Raw genomic sequence first — 21,163 nt, 5'->3', positions numbered from 1 at the left:
ACAAAATGAATAGAGATGTGTTATTTACCCTTTCACGCAATACAAAAACCAGGGGTCACCCAATTAAATTAATAGGCAGCAGGTTTAATTAAAAAAAATTAGCTCACAGTTAATATGTCCTTGCAATTTTCAAGATTTTTAAAAGCACTGTGTTTTGGAATGCTGCCCAAATGTACTGTCAGTGGGATGAACAATATGCATTATCTTCAATGACAGGTAAACGAAATGAGGTAGAGGTTGCAATAATGCCTGATGGGCATTTTTGTGACCAGGACTTTATTTGTTTTGACATCCACTGCACTATACAACATTGCTCTTTTATTATTCTAGCATCCTAATTGCTGACTATTAGTTCAGTAATAAAATTCAATAATTGCAATGTATAGACCTACATTTAATTTGAAAGTTTATCATTTTCTGATATGTCCTATATAATGTATGTTTAAATTTAATCTGACAAGTGTAATATTTTATTAATAATACAGCTAAAGTAATTTTCTTTAACAAATTTATTTATTTGCAGATATCACTCCTCCGCAAACAGCTGGGTATCTGGAAGTAACCGACCTTAACTCAAAGAAACTTAAATACATTCCTATTCCCAGGTATCTGATTTCCATCAGTAAAACAGCCTCATCTTGTAGGAGTAACAAATACAATTCATTAAGCTCTCTTAGTTAGAATAGATATTGGCTTTTCTTACTTTTTTTATGTGACACATGGGTGGGTTTTCGGTGCACTGTTTCCTTATTACCTGTTGGATTACTTAATGTTGTGAAAGTAATTTTTACTCCAATATGCAGAACTCTTCAGCAGTGGGTATGGTGTACTCCTCTATTGAAAAGTTGTATTTATCCATTAGCTGGTACACAGGAAAAAATTGGTGTTAGCAATTAATATTCGAGGTACCTTCCACTTCTCCTTTTTCTCCCCTCCCCGTTTTCTCTCTTCCCTGTCTCACCCTTTCTCTCCTCATCTTCCCTGCTTCCTTCCTTCTCCCTTTTCATCTCTCCTTTCTGTTCTTCATATTTCTCTCTCTAGGGTCTTATATAGAGAGGAAAGACAGTCCAGTGGTAGAAGGACCTGGGCTCCAAGTTCCTGCTCCACCAGACTGCCTCTGTGATCTTGGGCAAATCACTTAAGTCTGTCTCTGCCTCAGTTCCCAGCATGTAAAATGCAGTTTCTTGCCTCACAGGGGTGTTGGATGATAAATATCTTAAAAATTGTGAGGCCATATGAGTACCTTAGATAGATTGTATGGCCTCCACACTACAGTATCTGACAGCCTACTTCAGCAAGTGCAAAGTATAATTTTAAAAGCATACTTTGCTTATGAATTGACATTTTTCACAATGATAAAGGTTTCCTTAAATAACAGTCTCCCAACTTTTCATTGTTACTGCATGTGTGTGTAACCAAAAGGTATGAAATATTGTATTATATTGATTTTTAAAAAACCTGTCTCATTCCATATGATCTTTAAGGGCATGTATGGAATGAGGCCAGATTTTAGATGTGTTCTGCTTCCTTCCACTTGAACTTTGAGGGTACATATGAAATTGTTATTTCCTGAATTTTGAATGCTTCATTTTGCATCACTAACATTCTTTAGTGTCGTTTTTTTAATGGAATCTACTATGTAAATGAGCAATCTACATTTCTATTTATAGTACAGTGTAGTTTTATCTAGAAGTGATTGTTCATCCATGTTTCTCATGGTTTGCATAACCTAAATGTTCTGAATATATTCAGCCAAAGAGCAATTCTGCAGCTCGATCTTTTGTCCAATCAATTTGTAGGGCAAGCATTTGGCATGGAAATGCAGTGTTTGCAGGGCCTCAGCACATAGGTTAAAAGGTATGAATTCATAGTAATACAGATGAAAGTCCTCTTTGGGTCTTTCCTCCAAATCTGGGTGGGTAGCTTATATTCAGAACCTTTTTGATTCCAGAGGTGCTTCTTATTATGGAGCAGTGATAGTTGCTTCATAAGTGAGATTGAAGCTAGTTTTCCATTATAAGTCCTATTTTCAAACTCCCAAAATGTCCCCCAAAAGGTAATTTCGGCAGAATATTACCTATACCACATGTTATGTCAACATTAATTCTGCCTGTTAAAGTTTTCAAAAATATGTACAAAGGTCCAAATAGATTATAAAATTCCATTTCCTTTTTAAGGGTTCATTTCTAATACCCTATAACACAAACGTATACATATACTAAAACATTCCTAACTACAGAAAGCTAGGTATGTTAGTTGCTACACCATATATTTAATATAGTTAAAATAACAAACTTTATTGCATCACAGGTACAGTGCACTGAAAGTCCTGGAGTTTAGCTTGGCATACTACGATTTCAAGTAGTAGTAAGCCAAGCTGTACTTTAAGACTTTCAGTGAACTATAGCTGTGTCTACACGGTAAGTTACTCTGCGGCAAGCTGGTATGCTGTAGATCACACCCTGGCTTCCCGCGAAGTAACTTGCCATGTAGACAAGGCTTACATCAGTTTAACTTCACACCTTTAGTTACATTGGTGACACTTAGTGTGTAAATCAGGTCTTAGAGAAATTTTCTGTGTTATTTCAAGTTATTTTCCAAAGTTGCTAGTTTGTGTTCTTTCCCGTTTATTTTGTACGTTTGTGTTTTCCCTTGCCAAATATTTAAATATTTTTATAATCATAATTTTATCATATCTTTTTATTTCTCTTCTCTGAGCCTTCCTGTAATTCCCAGCATGATAAGTTTAGGATCACTAATAAATTTGCTGCTGGCACCTGAATGAAGATCATTCATAGAGGTTATAACAGTCAGGATACAAATGCTCTTTTGGATTTCTGCTCAACTTCCCCATTTTCCAGTTTTTCTGTGTTGCTTGCTTCCTGTTTGACCTGGTTATCCCCCCTTGTTCTCTCTAAAACAGGGGTGGGCAAATTACTTCCCCGGGGGCCACATTCAGCCCTTCAGACGTTTTAATCTGGCCTTCGAGCTCCCGCTGGGAAGCAGGGTCCGGGCTTGCCCCGCTCTGTATGTGCCATGGCTCTGTGCAGCTCCTGGAAGCAGCAGCATGTCCCCCCTCCGGCTCCTATGCATTGGGACAGCCAGGGGGCTCTGCACGCTGCTTCTGCCCCAAGTGCCGCCCCCGTGGCTCCCATTGGCCTGGAACCATGGCCAATGGGAGCTGCAGGGGTGGCACCTGCGGACGGGACGGCACGCAGAGCCGCCTGGCTGCCCCTACGTGTAGGAGCTGGAGGGGGGACATGCTGCTGCTTCCGGGAGCCGCTTAAGGTAAGCACTGCCTGGAGCCTGCACCCTTGATCCCCTCCTGTGCCCCAACCCCCTACCCCAGCCCTGATCCCCCTCCCGCCCTCCAAACCCCTTGGTCCCAGCCTGGAGCACCCTCCTGCACCCCCAACCCCTCATCCCCAGCCCCACCCCCGAGCCCACATCCCCAGCCAGAGCCCTCACCCCCCTCCGTGCACCCTAACCCCCTGCTCCAGCCTGGAGCCCCCTCCCACGCCCTGAACTCCTCATTTTTGGCCCTACCCCAGAGCCCACACTCCAAGCTAGAGTCCTCACCCCCTCCCACAGCCCAACCCCCAATTTCTTGAGCATTCATGGCCCGCCATACAATTTCGATACCCTCGGGCCAAAAAGTTTGCCCACTCCTGCTCTAAAACGAGAGAACTGATCTCCTTAAAATAGATTGGAGATAGAGGTTATTTATACAGCATATTCTGTGCTACATTTATCTTAGCTATCTTTTATTCAGCTATCAGTATTATGCAAACATCTTTCCACCCTATCTAGTTCCAGTATGTGGTGTGCTCTGGGTAATATAATAGGGCTGCCAGGTCCAGTCTTGATCTCACTTGGATTGTTGATGGATCATATTCCCTAGTGTACACCTTTCTTTCACCTTGCTCCAATTTCCAGGGTCTTTTTTTAAAATTGGCACCATTGCTACAGAAATATTTTCTCTAGTGTCAATTGTGACTGTTAGATAAACCATATGTGGCTTTATTTTTCAGATCAGTGTCTCTCTCTCCATATACATCATGGCTGTCAAAGATCTCGGACACAGATGTTCTGTTGGCGCCACTGGGCAAAGTAGGTTTGGTTACAGTGGATATGGGAGGCAGTGTCAGGCTTTGGGAGACAGGACTTGACAGCCTACAGCGTTCTCTGCAGGACTGGAGAAACATGATTGGACAAGAGGATGGTAGACCTGTGCAGGTAGGACTTTAAAAATCTCAAGTTAAAAACATTAACAAAATGTTGCCAGTGAGTTGAAGTTTCTAGGTTGTTTAAAAAATAAATTATGATGAAAAGTATCATGAAGTAGAATTAGGCCTAGACCAGCAACAAAAATCAAATAGATCTTTTTGTTGAAAAGTCATGTGGTCCTTTAAGAGCTTATTATAGGTGGAGCTGGTAGTAGGCAGCAGATTAAAACAAACAAAAGGAGGTACTCCTTCATACAATGCACAGTCAACCTGTGGAACATGTTGCCAGGAGATGTTCTGAAGGCCAAAAGGATAACTGGATTCAAAAAAGAATTAGATAAGTTCATGTAGGATAGGTCCATCAATGACTTTTAGCTGAGATGGACAGGGACAAAACCCCATGCTCCAGGTATCCCTAAACCTCCAACTGTCAAAAGCTGGGATTGGACAACAGGGGATAGTGCATTTGAAGTTGCCCTTTTCCGTTCGTTCCCTCTGAAGCATCTGGCTCTGGCCACTGTCAGAAGACAGGATGCTGGGCTAGATGGATGATTGATCTGACTCAATATGGCTGTTCTTATGTTCTGGTAGTGATGCCTGTTGTTACAGCTGCCTAACATTTCCAGGAAATCCTCCTGTTTTCAGTTTGCATTTTTACTAGACTTAAAACCATTTGGGCTGAAATTTTCCAAGCTTGCTTTCTGCCTCATGATAGATTTTTTTTTTTAAAGTTTCAGTGAAAATATTTCAGTCATTTCCAAAATAGGTATTTTTCCAATATTCAAAGAAATTATTAGAAATTGTTTTAAGAGCTGTACCCCCTCCATACTTTGGAAAAGGGATTTGAAACTTTGCAGGAGAATGGTCCAGTTTCGAGAGTGCTATCTTTTGCTGTCCCCATGAGAATCTAGGCAGATTGGGCCAAATTGTAAGTGTCTGAAAAATTCCATTGCTGAATAGATTTGTAGATAATGACAATATACAATATGTAAATAAAAAAATATATAAATATCTGTGAGTACTGTGTGTGTATAGGCATGCATGCGCACACATAAAATATATATACATGTATCAGCTAGTGTGTATGTGCACTACAGCAATATAATGGACAGAATCAGCACTATTCAAATGTCTCATAATCTGTATACTCTTAACAGTTAAAAGAAGTTTTCCTATACTTGAATCAGTAGGACATGAGGTTCAGGAGGATTTGAGTTCTATCCCAGCTTTTGTCATAAATTTCCAAGTGGCCATGCTGGGCGGTATATATACCTCTATATAGCCCCATGTGGCCATAAATATGTTACTCCCTTTTTGTCTCTTTGTAATCTTTATATGTAATTATAACTATTTCAGTTTTTATCAATCTGTATAACCCCTTTTCCAGCACTTTCAAATATGACAGTAGATTTAATATTTTCTAAATAAAATCTTTCCACATTATTTTCAAGAGATCCAGTAGCCCAAAAGTATAAATTGGATGTAGTAGGCAGAAAGTATAATTCTCCTTTCACTCTCTCTTCCTACCCCCAACTCCCATTCCACAAGATCAGTGGTTCTCAAACTTTTGTACTGGTGACCCCTTTCACGTAGCAAGCCTCTGTGTGCGACCCCCCCCCCCTTATAAATTAAAAACACTTGTTTACATATTTAACACCATTATAAATGCTGGAGGCAAAGCGGGGTTTGGAGTGGAGGCTGACAGCTCGCGACCCCCCGTGTAATAACCTCGTGACCCACTGAGGGGTCCCGACCCCCAGTTTCAGAACCCCTGCACAAGGTGTTCTGCATTTATAGAAATTTGTGCAACCACTGACCTGTTCTTGTTACTGGAGCTCAGCAAATGCCTTTCATAAAAGTCATGAGAAAAGAAAACACTCTTCCAGTACCACATTTGTGTTATTATTTATTTAGGGTTACCATATTTTAATAAAAAAAAAAGGAGGACACTCCACGGGGCCCCGGCCCCACCCCAACTCCACCCCCAGCCCTGCCCCGCCCCCTCCCCAAAGTCCCCGCCCCAACTCCGCCCCCTCCCCCGAACGCTCCGCCCCCCTGCTTCTCCCCCTCCCCTGCTTCCTGCGAATCAAATGTTCGCGGGAAGCCTGAAACAGGGAGGCAGCAGGTAAGCTGGGGCTGGAGCTGGGGCTGGGGCGGTGGCGGAGGGCGCGAGGAGGCACGGCCCAGTCCGGCCCCCCCGGCCGAGCGGCTCCCTCCGGCGGCCAGCCGGCCCTGGCCAAGAGGCTCTGGCCCCGGCATCTCTGGCCCGGCTCGGCTCGGGCCCTGGAGTGCCGGCCCTAGTTCCGGCCGAGCACGCCAGCCCCGGCCGAGCACCCCCGGCCCTAGCGACTCCAGCTCGGCTTGGGCCCCAGGGCACTGGCCCCGGCCGAGCAGCTCCGGCCGGCGGCCGAGCACCCCAGCCCCGGTCCCGAGCGGCGAGGGCCCGGCCCCGGCCCGGCACCGGCCCTGGTCGAGCGGTGCCGGCCCCAGCAGCTCCGGCTCCGGCCCCAGCGGCTCCGGCCCCAGCCCCAAGACCCCTCCCTATTTTCCCGGACATGTCCGGCTTTTTGCAATTCCCCCCGGACGGGGATTTGAGGACCAAAAAGCCGGACGTGTGCGGGGAAAATCCGGATGTATGGTAACCCTATATTTTATTGCTTTACCAATGCCAGACATTTTCATTGTCAGTAAAGTAGTGCTAGCGCCATCTAATGGCCAAATGTAGTCGGTTTTAATCAGAGCATTTTGGTTGATGTGTATCAAGTATCAGAGGGGTAGCAGTGTTAGTCTGTATCCACAAAAACATCAAAAAAAAAATCTGTTAGTCTTTAAGGTGCCACCAGACTCCTCGTTGTTTTTGGTTGATGTGATTAATAGCAAAATATCACTGTTCTTATCTTGGAAGAACAGTGTCAGGATTACTGGCTTTAATTAGTTTGTTCTGTAGTGCTCTTTTGATTCAGTCTCATCGAATTACTATAATTTCAGCTGAATATTTTAAAAATATCTACTTTGTGCTTGCGAAGTATACTTCATCTGAAAATGTCAAAGCACATTACAACATTGAGTAATATTTATTACAGAAAGGCTACAGGATTTTCCCAAACTCACAGAGTAACTCAGTGGCAAGTTAGTCATAGAATTTAGTTCTCTTGACACCAAATCTTCCTAACTACCAGACACGTTGCCACTTTTTTGTTGGCTATAAGATTCTAAAAGTTAGAGATAGAAAAGTCCTCTTAGCACATCTACTTCTTCTTTTTGACCAGGCAGGAGATACGTCTCCTATCAGGGCACTGTCAGATTTTAAAATTATATAACATTGATTTGAACTGAAAGGCTGAGAAGAAACCCCACATTTTGGTCTGCAAACTCAGACCATATTCATTTCTGCACATTTTTCAACTTTATCCTACTTTTTTTTAAAGGTCAGGATTTTGAGATATTACAAATCAAACTTTCTGCAAAATGCATTATTTTCAGCATACAGCATTTTATAGAGCCGCAAGTAAATAATTTAGCATTTAGCATTTAACTTATCTTTTAAAAAAAATGTTGGCACACAATATGTGCACATTGTGAAATATAAATTTACCTGATGTGGGGAAGTGAGAAGGCACTTTTTCCATATGAGGTTAGCCTTTTAATGGACATAGACGTAATAGCTTTGTTTTATACATGGCATTTATTTTCATAAGCTAAGGGATGATATTCAATGCATAAATATGTTCTCAAGTTATCCCCTATCAAAAGTAAAAATTATTACCCTGTCTGAAAGTAAGCAAGAAACAAGAAATGTGAATTTAACCTTGGCCTCAGGAGATACTGACAAGCTGCTCTGCTAAAAAAGCTGCATCTAAATATTGCTTAATACACACATGTGAAGAATCAAAAGTGTCTTGCAATTGTTCAAGTTGTTGGACTTTTCCCAGGTATTTAATGAGATATTTCTGACCCCTCCACCGAACAACACAACATGTCTGCAAGGCTTCTGTCCTTTGAAGCAAAATGGTTTGAAGTCTTTGATAGGAAGTTGTGACGATGCGGTTCTGGCGGAACCCAACTGAGAGTGCCAACTCAGGACAAATTGCTCAAACAGGGCAGTTACAGCCCAAGGCTGGGGTTTTTTCCACCTCTAAGGCAAACCAAACCAGCCAGACTAGGAGGACTTCGGTCTCACCCCACTGGCTAACCGCAAGTCTCACAAGCAATCTCCTTAGACGCTCCAGTTTCCCAGTATTACCACCAGTGCCACTCGTTATGGGGACAAATGGTTATGAAAACCAATACCCCAGTAAAAGAAAAAGGTTCTCCTGATCCCAAAGGACCAAGCCCCAGACCCAGGTCAATATACAAATCAGATCTTACCCACAAATCACGCTGTTGCCAATCCTTTAGAACCTAAAATCTAAAGGTTTATTCATAAAAGGAAAAAGATAGAGATGAGAGTTAGAATTGGTTAAATGGAATCAATTACATACAGTAATGGCAAAGTTCTTGGTTCAGGCTTGCAGCAGCGATAGAATAAACTGCAGGTTCAAATCAAGTCTCTGGAATACATCCCCCGCTGGGATGGGTCCTCAGTCCTTTGTTCAAAGCTTCAGCTTGTAGCAAAGTTCCTCCAGAGGTATGAAGCAGGATTGAAGACCCAATGGAGATGAGGCATCAGCCTTATATAGTCTTTTCCAGGTGTAAGAACACCTCTTTGTTCTCACTGTGGAAAATTACAGCAAAATGGAGCCTGGAGTCACATGGGCCAGGCCCTGCGTACTTTGCTGAGTCTGAAGGCATATTGGCCTTCTCTCAATGGGTCCATTGTATAGCTGATGGTCCTTAATGGGCCATCAAGCAGGCTAGGCAGAGCTAATCCCAGCTTGTCTGGGATGTCACCCAGGAGCATAGCATAAGTTTGCCATACAGACAGTATAGAGCCAATATTCATAACTTCAACTACAAAACTGATACACACATATAGACAGCATAATCATAACCAGTAAACCATAACCTTGTCTTAGACACCCCATTTGACCCCCTTTATACAAGATTTGGGTGCCACTACAGGACCTTGGTTGCAACAATGATCTATATGGTCCCAGTTTATGTCAATAACGTCACAGAAGTATGTTCTGATAGCTGGGGACAGGCGTCCAAACAAGTTTTAGTTTTAGCTTCTGGACTTGTGCTTTGGTTTCCACAAGCAGGCGTTAAACCTCAGAAATAGGCAGTATGCACATAAACGGGCAAACAAATGGAAAGCAAACAGTATTTAAATAAAATGTCAACAAGGACTTTCTCTGAACTTTCTTTAGATACAGCAGTCCACGAGGCTAAACAAATATGGATAGGTTTTAGGCAAAAACACAACTGTTCCATTTGGCCTCATCAATTGGGATCCAGTGGTATAATCTTTTGTTAGCCTTCAAGTCTGTCAATATTTGTTTTGTATTGTATATACACTCAACAGTGTTCAAGCTGCTGAAACTGTGAGGCTACAAAAAATAGTTTCTAAAAGTACAATTACTTGTTAAAAGTAATTGTAAATTGTCCCTATTTCATAAAATGTTTGGACTCTGTGTGTGTCAGGGATTTTATATAATATGCCAAAATGTTTACATATGGGTGTCTGAAGTTAGGCTTCTACGATCAGATTTAGGCACCCAGTAAAGTGGCCAGATTTTCAAAAGTGCTGGACACCCATTTATGTCAATGGAGTTACTAGATGTTCTGCGAGTCCAGCACTTTTGAAAATCTGGCCACTTTAAGGTGCCTAAGTATGGGCTTAAAAGCTTTCCTTTAGGCACCCATTTTTAAAAGAAAAAAAACTTACCCTAAATATTTTAGGGCAATGTACATAGAACCCTCAGTAAGTTTAGTTGGTTGCTATTAGAGGGCAAACCTAGACATTAGAGATAGAAAAGACCTATTCAATTCTGCCAGTGCCTGTTTGTCTCCTACAGCACATTATTGAATCCTATGTCCCATCTAGTTTTCAATGACTTCAGAATTGAGGGTTCCTCCACTCACATCACAATATTTATATAAAAACAAGCTTTGAGATACATTTTAGAAGTTGCGCAGAGTTTAATAATCTGTAATTATACATCAGATACTTTATATACCTGAAACATTCAGAGCTAGCTTTCCATCTCCAAATACAGAATTAAAATAAATTACTCATTTTTGATAAGTTGCCATCTAGCAACATTCCCTGTGGTCAGTACTCTTCAAATTTTACTGTTGTAAATTGCTGCCAAAACTGGAACATGAAACTTGCTTTACTTAGACTCAGGGTCAGAATTCCATGTGTAGAAAATTATAGTCAAAATGTTAACACTTTCAGAAGCCCAAATAAAACATCTGAAACACCAGTCCCTGGTGAATACAAGTGCAACTAAAGTGCTTGGGTTAAAAAATTGCAAAAGATGTGTACAAAATTTCCCACACATTGCAGACCACCAAAATCCAAAACCACGCTGCCACTGGTGGCTTACCAGAGACGTCCGGCCAATGCACTCTCATATCTCCATGGTATTTTCATCTTTGTAGCTGTGCTGCTAAGTGATCCATTGTGAAATGTGGCTAAATTCTCACAGTCTCAATCTATACAATACCACCATAAAAACTTGTCCATTAGATTCAAGGCAGTTTCTGTGCTCTGGGCACCACGAGTGGTTGCAGGAGTGAGCTGCTCTATCCCAAACCAGAGCTTTTGCCTTTAAAAACAGTGGTAGTTGGAGAGTAGCGTTGTTTTTCTTGAAGTATGTGGTCAGTGTGCATCCCATCGTAGGTGCACATGCATCTCATGCACACAAGATCATAGTCTTCTGAAAAGCAGTTTCTATTGGAGGGCACAAAGCGCAGAGCAGCCACAAACCTCCCTTGGGTCCCTCTTACCGCCCATGGCAGAGAGGCCAAACCAGGCGAATGTCCGACACTCAACCAGTGTTCCCACAAAACATGAATCTGGCTGTGCCCTTACCCAGGTAACTGGGAAAGTTAATGCTTTATCCTTATATAATACTCTTCACATCTCAGAGAACTTTACAGACATATCTACTCTTCACGAGATCTATGTGAGGTAAGTATTATCACCACTTTGCATATGGGGAGACCAAGACAAAGAGAAGTCAGGTAACTTGCTCAAGTTCACATCAAATCAGTAGGAAAATTTGAAATAGAATCTAGGAGTCCTGACATCCTCACACCGAAGAAACTGAAAATGCCTGCAAAAGATTGCCTAAGACTTTGGATACTAAATCTTTATGTTGTAATATGGCCAGATCTGGGGTATCAAAACCAATTAACTCAGAGCTAGAGCATAAAGCACATGCTTGCTATTGTGAAGAGTACAATATAGACAGATTGAGCAAAATTCAAGGTAACTGAGTAAATTGATTTTTTCTCAAATTAAAATGCAGCAAAGCAAAATGGCTTACTTCACAGCTCTCCTCGCAGCACTCAAAAGAACGAGTCAGAGAACGTGATGTCTTTTAAACATAGCCACATAAAACATCAACTAATTTTATCATATTGCCCAGCTCAAACATTAAAAAGGACAATATGTTTCTGTTCACAATAATTAACAATCCCCTCCACCAATAACTAAACAATTTAATGTCCTTTGCTTTTATGTGCCTAGAGGTGCACATATACTGTGATTAAAAAAATCCTGTGTCTCAGAATCTCAGAGCCCAGGTTAATTGACTCGGGCTCAAACTCGCAGGATTTCAGAGCCCGGGTTCCAGCCCAAGCCCAAATCCCAAGCCCAAACATCTACATTGCAATTTTTAGCCCCTCAGCCCGAGCCAGCTGACCCCTGGATTAGCTGCGGCTGTGCCATAGATTTTTTATTGCAGTGTAGATGTACCCTAACTGAGAAATCATCCAATAATGAGAGAGCTTCTCTTGATTAGACAGCGTTTGAGTGGGTTTGGCAGCATTGCATAGTGAGATTATGGCCCCCAAGATTCAAGCTTTCTTCTGCAAACAATTTATTGACGTTTATTAGATTTGAGGAAATTGTGAGTGAACAAATAGGGATGTAAGTTGTGTACTTAGAAACATTTAAAATATATATACTCTCAGATAAAAACCGTTAAACTGGAGTTAAAGTTGAGTAACATCCGTAATTTATTATCCCAAAAATAAGCATTATAAACCCAGGAAATTCAGAGGTAGGGATAAACTTACAAGAAATCCAAACATGTTAAGGTATGGAAATGTACAGGTAAGGCATCCAAACAATCTTAGCTCTGCCATGTAGCAATGCCACGAAATAGCCAGACAGTTGTGATTAGTGTATAATACTGTTTGTAGGCCCACATTAGTTGAGACTGATATTTTTAAAGGAACATTAAAATTTGTAGAAGATAGAGATAGTTACATGAAAAATAAATATACATCTGTTTTCCCTTGCAAGAGTTAACTCCTAGTTTATTAAAGGTCAAAACTCTGCCAATGGGCTGCGCACTGTAGGGTTTTATAGAGTACCCGCCAGTCACCAAAAAGAAGAGCCTCATGACTGCAGTAGCCCCTTAACCTCCTGTTCTCCTCTCCCAGGGTTGTTTGATTCTGAGAGCCGTGCAGTTGTGATCCACTAGCTCCTTTCCCAAGTCCCTCTACCCATTAGGGTGCACGGAACACTTGAAGGCTCCCTCCATCCTTCCTGTCTTCCCCTCAGCCCACCAAAACTAAAGCACTTTTTTCCCTGCCTTTAGGACCTTTTGCATACATAGTGCAAGATTTAGCTGCAAGTGAATAATAAGCCATAAATTAGTTTCGCCGTATAACATTTAAAACATATTAGAAAATGTGAGCGCTAATAGAGACTCTCCTTTTCATTCTGTAATCTTCACATTTTGCACTAAAATATGCGGCACAGTGCATGCAGACCACTGAAATATGCACCCCAAGTATGGTTGAATTAATCTGTGTTACCAGTAACACGTCCAAAGATATAAATTTACTGCAACCTCCCAGAAAAAAAATTAATTATTGTAGCTTTTACTCAGCACAGCTCAGCCATGCCTCCGCTGCCTCTCCCAGTACTACCGCGGCTATGTTGCTATTTATACTCATGCTAGTTCGATGAGAGCTAGCGTGGTTATATGTACACGAGCAGGGGAAATCAAACCCTTAGCTCGTACTGTAGACATAGCCTTAAAGAGGCCTAGTCTTCAGAGTCAGGAGAACAAAAGTTCTAGAATTCAGCAACAATATCTAAGACTCGTAATTATAAATAGCAATAGTTCAAACTGCAGGGAGGAAATGGGAGAAAAAAGTGAGGGGGAAAAACCTAAAATGAGAATTTTCATAGACTAATGATTGATCAGCAGAGAAAGCAAAGCCTTAACCTCGTCGCACATTGAGGAAGGATTAGTTTTACGGGTCTTGAGTCTTGTATTCCCAGTAGAGCTCGTTGGAAATTTTCAGGTGAAACAGTTTCATTGAAAAATGCCAATGCCTTGTAGTAAAATGTTTCACTAAATGTATTACAGATTTGACAAAACTTTCATTGCAACACAGACTGGTTTCCATTGGAAACCTGCTGGTGTTTCAGGCTTCACAGCTCCTCAGGAAGCCAGCCAGTGCCTGGAGCCCTAGCTAGAGCCAAGATTCAGGGGTCTGGTAAGATCCCCACTCCGTGGCAGCATCCCTGGGAACCCCAGCTGGAGCCTGGGGCCAGTCATTTAAGTAGTCCGTGCTTCGGTATCCTCATCTGTAAAATGGGCTTGGTAGCTACTTCACCAGAGTGCTGTGATGGTATATTTATTAATGTTGTAAAGCACTTGGAGATCCTCAGACGGGCAACACTTCTGCACATAGTTACAATGCAGTTCAAGGGAGTTACTCTTAATTACTTTGGAGTAAATCCAAAGCAACATTAAGTTCAGAGTATTATTTATATGTCTGAAGGAAAAGGATCCTGGAAGGTTTTTTTGTTTTTTGTTTTTTTAATGGCAGTTTCTTTTCCTTTATCCCCTGAGATGTCCCCCTTTCCTCTCGTGTAGTCTGAGGGCAGATAAGTTGTAGTTGCTTACTCAATTCTCCATAATTTTCAGGCAGACCTGGAGCATCCTTTTTTCCTTCCTCTCTTCAATTGTGCATAAGCGACTCTATAGTAAGTTATTCACCCTTTAAGTGGGTGAATAACTTACTATATTTCTTTTTATCCAACTCATTTATTATTTCCATTAATTTCCTGCAGCTGTAAAATACTATACTGCTCGAGGAAGTTTAGCACAAAAAAAGCTTAGTTGCTCAAATTTACTTCTAGAATTAGGTGTTATTGAGACCTAATGACTGTTATATGATTGCAACTTGCACATGCTCTACACCCAGAAAAGACATCGGTTCAATCTTGTGCTCACATGCATCAACTCAGTTTGGAACACAGATTGTTGAATTGGGGTAAAATTATAAAAAGCTCCCAAATCCTTTCAAAAGTGACTTTGGCGTTTGGAAGCTGAAGTCCCATTTTCAGTGAGACTTAGGGTCCTAAGAGCTTGTAATACTTTTGGAAAGGACAGTTAGGGTGTGGAGTCACTTAAGTGCTTTGGAAAATTTTATCCTTTGTCTGAAATATTTTTCAGTTAGTGTTGACGGGGCAGAGGGGAGTTTTATTCTTTAACATTGCCTTGAAAAATGAGCCTATGACATTAAATGCCATATTTGTCATGAAGTTTGTGCGGAACATGGCTGCAATCTTTCGTATCTGATAAAAGGGAAGATATTTAAATGACATCATTTACTACATGTATCTACAAACTTTCTTGTTCGTTAATTGAAAGGGTAACATTTTCCATATTTTTCTTTTACGAGAATAATTGCTTATTCTCACCACATGAGGGTATCAGTGAGCTAAAAACGCTAACGATTCTCATCTATTAAGTATCCATGCATTTGGAATAATCATATTTGTGAGAGTCAGACCAGGTGGGGAGAACCCCAAATTCCTGCAAATTTCACTCTGTGGACTAAAACAAGGGACTCTGAAAGAGATGAAGACTGGGGATTTTAGAATTAGTCAGACTCTCTGAGTGAAGGCTGCACAGTCAATGTCTGGAATTCTCAGTTTCATGAGCTCCAGGTATTCCAGCTCTGACCCATCCAGGATCCTCCCTGATTCTCAGTGATGGGAAGTCTCTGCCAAACATGGTGACTGACACCACTCTGGCCCTGTGGCCTCTCCCTAGCCTGGGTGATTGGCTGTAAAGGAGATGCGGGAATAGCTGATAGGTGCTGTCCTCTGAAACAGGTCACTGACGTATGTGGAGAATGAGACTAGAAAGCCAACAACCTAGACACCCCGACATGTTCATGACTTCAAAACTCACTGCTGGGTGAAAGCAGCTCAGCTCCTCCCTCAGTTCATTATCATCATCACTGAGACAGATATTGCAACCCCATACAATGTCTTGCCCCGCCCCTGCCCTGCCCCTTCCTGAGGCTCCGTCCCTGCTCCCTCCATCCCTCCTCCCTCCATCGCTCGCTCTTCCCCACCCTCGCTCACTAACTCACTTTCACCCAGCTGGGGGTTGGGGTGCAGGAGGGGCTGAGGCCTCCGGCTGGGGGTGCGGACTCTGAGATGGGGCCAGGAAATGACGCATTTGGGCTGCAAGAGGGGTCTCCGGGCTGGGGATGAGGGGTTTGCAGTGCAGGAGGGGGCTCAGGGCTGTGGGTTGAGGTGCGGGAGGGGGGTGCAAATTCTGGGAGGGAGTTTGGGTGCGGGAGTGGGCTCAGGGCTGGGATATGGAGTTGGGGTGCGGGCTTTGGGCGGCAAGTGCCTCAGGCGGCTCCCAGAAGCGTCTGGCATGTCCCTCCAGCTCCTAGGCGGAGGGTAGGCCAGGTGGCTCCACGTGCTGCCCCCGTCCACAGGCGCCACCCCCGCAGCCTCCCTGGCCGCCCCTGTGCCTAGGAATCAGAGGGACATGCCGGCTGATTCCGGGAGCTACGCAGAGCTGGCAGCTGCAGTCAGCCGGACTTTTAGCAGCCCGGTCAGCTGTGCTGACCGGAACCACCAGAGTCCCTTTTTGACTGGGCGTTCTGGTCAAAAAATGGATGCCTGGCAACCCTAGCAAATGAACATGCCATTCTGTCCATGGGGAGGTCCCAACCCTTGCTGAAGGGTTGGAAGGGATGTTGGTCTGTCAGACTCTCCATGTAGAAGATGGGTGATTTCTGGGTGTTTAGCGTGTGGATTTAAATCTGTTTGTTGTTTTTTATATGTTTTGTCTGTAAAGCTTTTTGCCCTATGAATTAATGTGTTTGCTTGGAAGAGCTGTGTGGCCTCTTGTAAAAACAGTCATTGTCCTCTGAGAGAGTGCCTCTTTTTAGAAGGGAGTCGGTCAAAGTGTCCCAATCTAGACACAGGTGTTGTCTGGAAACCTGAGACCTGACTGGCACTCCTGGAGTGGATCACAGAGCGGGGGAATACAATGACATCATCATCAGGGCTGCCAACTGAAATCAGAGCCTCATTGTAGGCACTGTAGAAACGCGTAACGAAAGACAGTCCCTGCCCTGAAGATTTTACAAACTAATTAGAGAAGACAGACAAAGGGTAAGTGGGAACAATAATCCCAGCTTTCTCCTAGAGCAGGCAGATCCGGTACAAAGTGCCTCTTTCTTTCCTCTAGAAATGTGGGAGACCGTAGCTCGCAAAAATAATCTGTTGCCCAAACAAATCATCCTTTAGTGCTGTTGCTCGAAGTGTCTGCACCAGTGAGTGCTGTGGCCTTAGATTGATGACACTGTTATCAAACAAAAATAATAGTTCTGCCATTATTAAACTTACTCTGTAATCACTGTAAAGACACAAGGTATCAAAATGTTAGATCACGTAATATGTTATAGTAATACTAGACGTAGGTGGCTCACCTGTAAAACAAAGCCAGCAGTTCAGTCTGTTCCACAAAGCTGAGCTGTAATATCTCAGATCTGTACTTTCTAAAGGAAAATTTGACATTTGGTCTAGCTTGCGGGCCCCAAGGCTGTGGAAAATTATCATCTTTCTGCTTTCATATGCAGTTCTTTTCAAGTTTTCTTCTGCAAGTAAATCTCCCTATTGTTTGCAAATCAGAAACTTTGGCTTCCCTTCAGCTTTGTTCCCATTATTGACTCTCTGGGCTAATTTAAAAGAAACTGTATTCTGAGATATATCCAAGTTAGTACATGAGATGCTCATTTTTCAAGTAAATCAGTCCTCATTTCAGCTTGGTGAGATCAGAAATATAAAATGGTCAAACATTGTTTTCGAATCTGGTTAAACGTTTCACTCTGAAAGCCTGAATTCAAATCCTGGTTAGATCCCAAATGAAAATGACTATGGTGGACTCATCTTTGTCTCAGATGTTTGTTCATGTCGCTAAAAGTCACAATATATCTTATCATCGGCATTCTGAAGATAATCAGGACTGGAATAGCAGCGATATTGTGTCCAAGAATTGATGTACATTGGCAGATCTACATGAGCTCACATAATGCTGTCCCACACAGTGGATAAAATGTATATGAGTGCCTAAGTCACAAGTAACAAATTAAAGTCAATGGGACTTAGTTCCTAAGTCACTAGATGCTTCTGAAATTTTTGCCCTGTCTCTTTAAGCAGTACTGTCACTCTTTCATTTTTTATGTAACAGATTCACCCAATAATTTTAAAAGACTCAGCATTAATTTAGCATGGTTTCTTTTGCATGTAGTAAAATAAACTGCCAAACAATGTAATTAGAAACTAATTAGGAGTTCTTTGAGAAGAAAATGAGAAGTACTTCTGCCACAATCTATATGTTGTAGTCGTTTGTTACTTGGTGGAACAGCATGTTAGGAAAGCCATGACCTCATAGCTTTCAAACAAAAAAAATGCTTTGGAAACTTGTGGTGATGACAGATTAAAAAAATGGAATTTACACAAGTGTTAATAAAATACAGAACATGTTGCAGTAGAACAAGATGCCTGATTCCGTGTCTTTTCAATGTTTCAGTGTGTTCAGCTTGTGATAGGGTTAGGATGATTATGAGGGAATCAAAATACTTTTTTTAGTTAATCCTGTTTTATTTATGACTGACCAATATACTGTGTCTGTACCAAACCATCATATAATAGAGGAAACGTGCTTTCAGCATTTTCAGATCTGTGTGGGTACATTTTTCAGAGTTTATGCAGCTTTCTTACTAGAGACATAGTGCTTACGTGTTGCTAGAATTTCATGATATAGTTTAAAGAATTAAAGGGGTTGTGCCATTTTTGCAGGAACACAAGATAATTGTCATCACTGTAGGTAAATCCACTACAGAGATGCAACTATCAATGTGCTAGGACTGGCAATATCTTTGACTCTTTAATTCTTACTATTACAAGGAGAATAGGTAATGAAGGAGAAATTAAATGTTTCTGACCAGTAAGATTATTTGTGTAGACTCAGGAGAGAACAAGAAAGACAGGAACTGAAGAAAGGAGCAATGAAAGTTGTAGATGGAGTTGTATCAGTGAAACTGTTTTTGTAGTATGAGAAGATGACGTGTTGTTTCTGCAGTGATAATATTTGATACACTCTGACATAAAAAAAGATGTATTAGGAGAGATGATGTGAGTACTGAAGGCCAGTTTGTAGTGAAGGCCTCGCTGGAGTCCTAGACATGGCAAACGGTATAAACCAAAGGTGGTGAACCAAAGTAGGCCTTAATAGACTAGCAATACTGGGTGTCAACTTGAAACGCCACTTTCATGTGAAAATTCACCTTTGTGAATTTGGAAAAAGCATGAGAACCACATGATCTAGTGGTTTAAATACATTCCTGGAAGCCGTTTTTTCTATTCCCATCCATGTCACACTTATATAGTACTTTCCAAACATTTAGCAGCTAGATATTATTCTCCTGTTTTACAGATTGAAATGCAGAGGTTCAGAGAAGATACATGATATGGTCAATGTCATACAACTGCAACTGCAATAGGGCTGGGCTTTTACCCAGGAAATGTAGGTTCTATTCCTGATTTGTATGACCTGGGGCATGTTACTTAACAGAATCTCCGTGTATACACGCAATAATATGTGTTTACTAAATTAATGTTTGTTGTAAGTGTAAGGTAGTATTAAGACCAGAGTTGGGATAGTACTTGGGGACTTTCTGATTCCATCTGTGGCTTCTATGAACTTTGTCTCCATTTTACCTCCTTATCCTCATAGTAGCTTTTTACAAACTGGTAAGGGTAAATTTTTTAAGCAAAAGTGTCTTTTAGATATTTTCACAATCTTCAGATAGTGAAAAACATTTTGCATGAACTATTATCTAATCATTTTGAAATTTTGCAAAAATGCCTCAGTTTTACAGGCATTACACAACATCCAAACCAGGCAAATTTCAACAGCAACAATCAAAACCATTCTGAGTATTTCACCCATCACTAACACTAGTACTATAATGATGGTTAGTAGCTTTAGGGCAGTATTGAAAGCACACAGAATAACACATGCATTAGTGTTTTCTTGATTGATAACTATGGATAGCGTTGACCCTTTCCTGTGGGCTCAAGTCAGCACTATCGACGTCAATAGAAGTTTTCCTATTAACTTTAATGAAAGCAGGATAAAATCCCATAGCTACAACAATAAGAACAGTGAGGGGTTTTTTGTTTTTTGGGGTTTTTTTGCCTGAGTCCCTCTCCTGCCCAATAGTTTTCTACTCTCATGCTGATTATAAAACATTTTCTTCATATCTTCACCAGAAACTGTTTTACATTAAAGAGAAAGAGCAGCACAGAACACTATTCTGTACTTAAATAGCAACATGCATATAGCAACTTTTGATATCAATTTAGCCTGAGTAGGAAATTCAGTGCATTTTTGAATATGTATTCACTATAGTGTTGATATAGAGAGTGTTCTGGGAAAAGATGTTGTTATGAACTGTTAAATGTAGCCTAGGGCAACATTTTTATAAATCCTTTTTACAGTTTAAACAGTTTAGGTCCAGGAAAATCCATAGTCTTGTACACAAACACTGAAGGAGACACTTCATTCTATGGGGAAACATAATCCTTCATCCTTTGAGTCATCTTGTTTTTGATAGTTTATTATTTCTTTCATATCAAGAATATTCACCTCCCAAAATGACATATGGGAAAAAGTCCCTTAATAAATTACTGATGTTCAAGTACAATCTGGATTTTATTAATTTTTCAATACTGAAACATTACATTTGATAGAAAAGGAAACATTCTCCTTTGACTATGATTATAAATTGCAGGGCTTTGGAGCTGTGCTCCGGCTCCGCTCCAGCTCCAGGCAAAAACCTGCAGCTCCACTGCTCCGGAGCTGCTTCGCGCTCCAGCTCCGGACTCCACTCCAAAGCCAGATTGTCCCATTTACTTGTACTGTATGTTACTAAAAGGGCAAAACATTGGGCTAATTTTTTTCCTGTGGTGTACAACTGTGCTAGGAGAGAGAGAAGGGTAAAATGAGCCTTCTCTTTGCACCTTAGCAGGATTCCTACTTTGTGGTAAAGACAATTCTAGGAAACTAAGTGTTAGGAAGGAGAATGCGCTTTATTTCTTTTTAAGGAGCAGTAAGAAGTACCTTGCAGTTGATCCACCATTTTTAGTCTGAACTTCAGCCCTGTGTTGGTGGAATGACTCTAATTAAACATGCAATTGCCCAAGCTCTACGCTTCCCCGTCTTTCCCATCCCTGTCACTGCCAGCATTAAGGGTAGATATTTACCCATTAACAGTTTGAATGAGTGCTAGTGAAATGAAACAAAACTTTGGTACCTCAGCTTTTCATGTCTAATATACTAGGTGTAAATCATTCCAGCAACTGTATATACATCAGCCTTGGCACTGTTCTTTCAAGGTATTATTTAACACACTGATGTTGTATTTTAAGTTAAGAGAAGCATGTAATCATGTTATTTCCAATGGTTTAGCAAATGTGCTGC

The 21,163-nt window shown here is 41.4% G+C and overlaps 1 protein-coding gene across 1 annotated transcript in view; it reads left to right on the top strand.

Annotated features, from left to right (window-relative positions):
- The window catches only part of VWA8 (von Willebrand factor A domain containing 8), a 263,005-nt gene that overhangs the window by 193,132 nt on the left and 48,710 nt on the right, over window positions 1-21,163 (top strand). The window contains exons 35-36 of the mRNA XM_065414163.1: window positions 524-605; window positions 4,032-4,236. Of these exons, the coding sequence (XP_065270235.1) occupies window positions 524-605; window positions 4,032-4,236 (287 nt within the window). The remainder of the gene's footprint in view (window positions 1-523; window positions 606-4,031; window positions 4,237-21,163) is intronic.

This window comes from Emys orbicularis, chromosome 1 (genome assembly GCF_028017835.1).
Source record: "Emys orbicularis isolate rEmyOrb1 chromosome 1, rEmyOrb1.hap1, whole genome shotgun sequence".
Lineage (NCBI taxonomy): Eukaryota > Metazoa > Chordata > Testudines > Emydidae > Emys > Emys orbicularis.
Note: the sequence above shows the minus strand (reverse complement) of the source record. Positions and strands in the feature narration are given on the sequence as shown.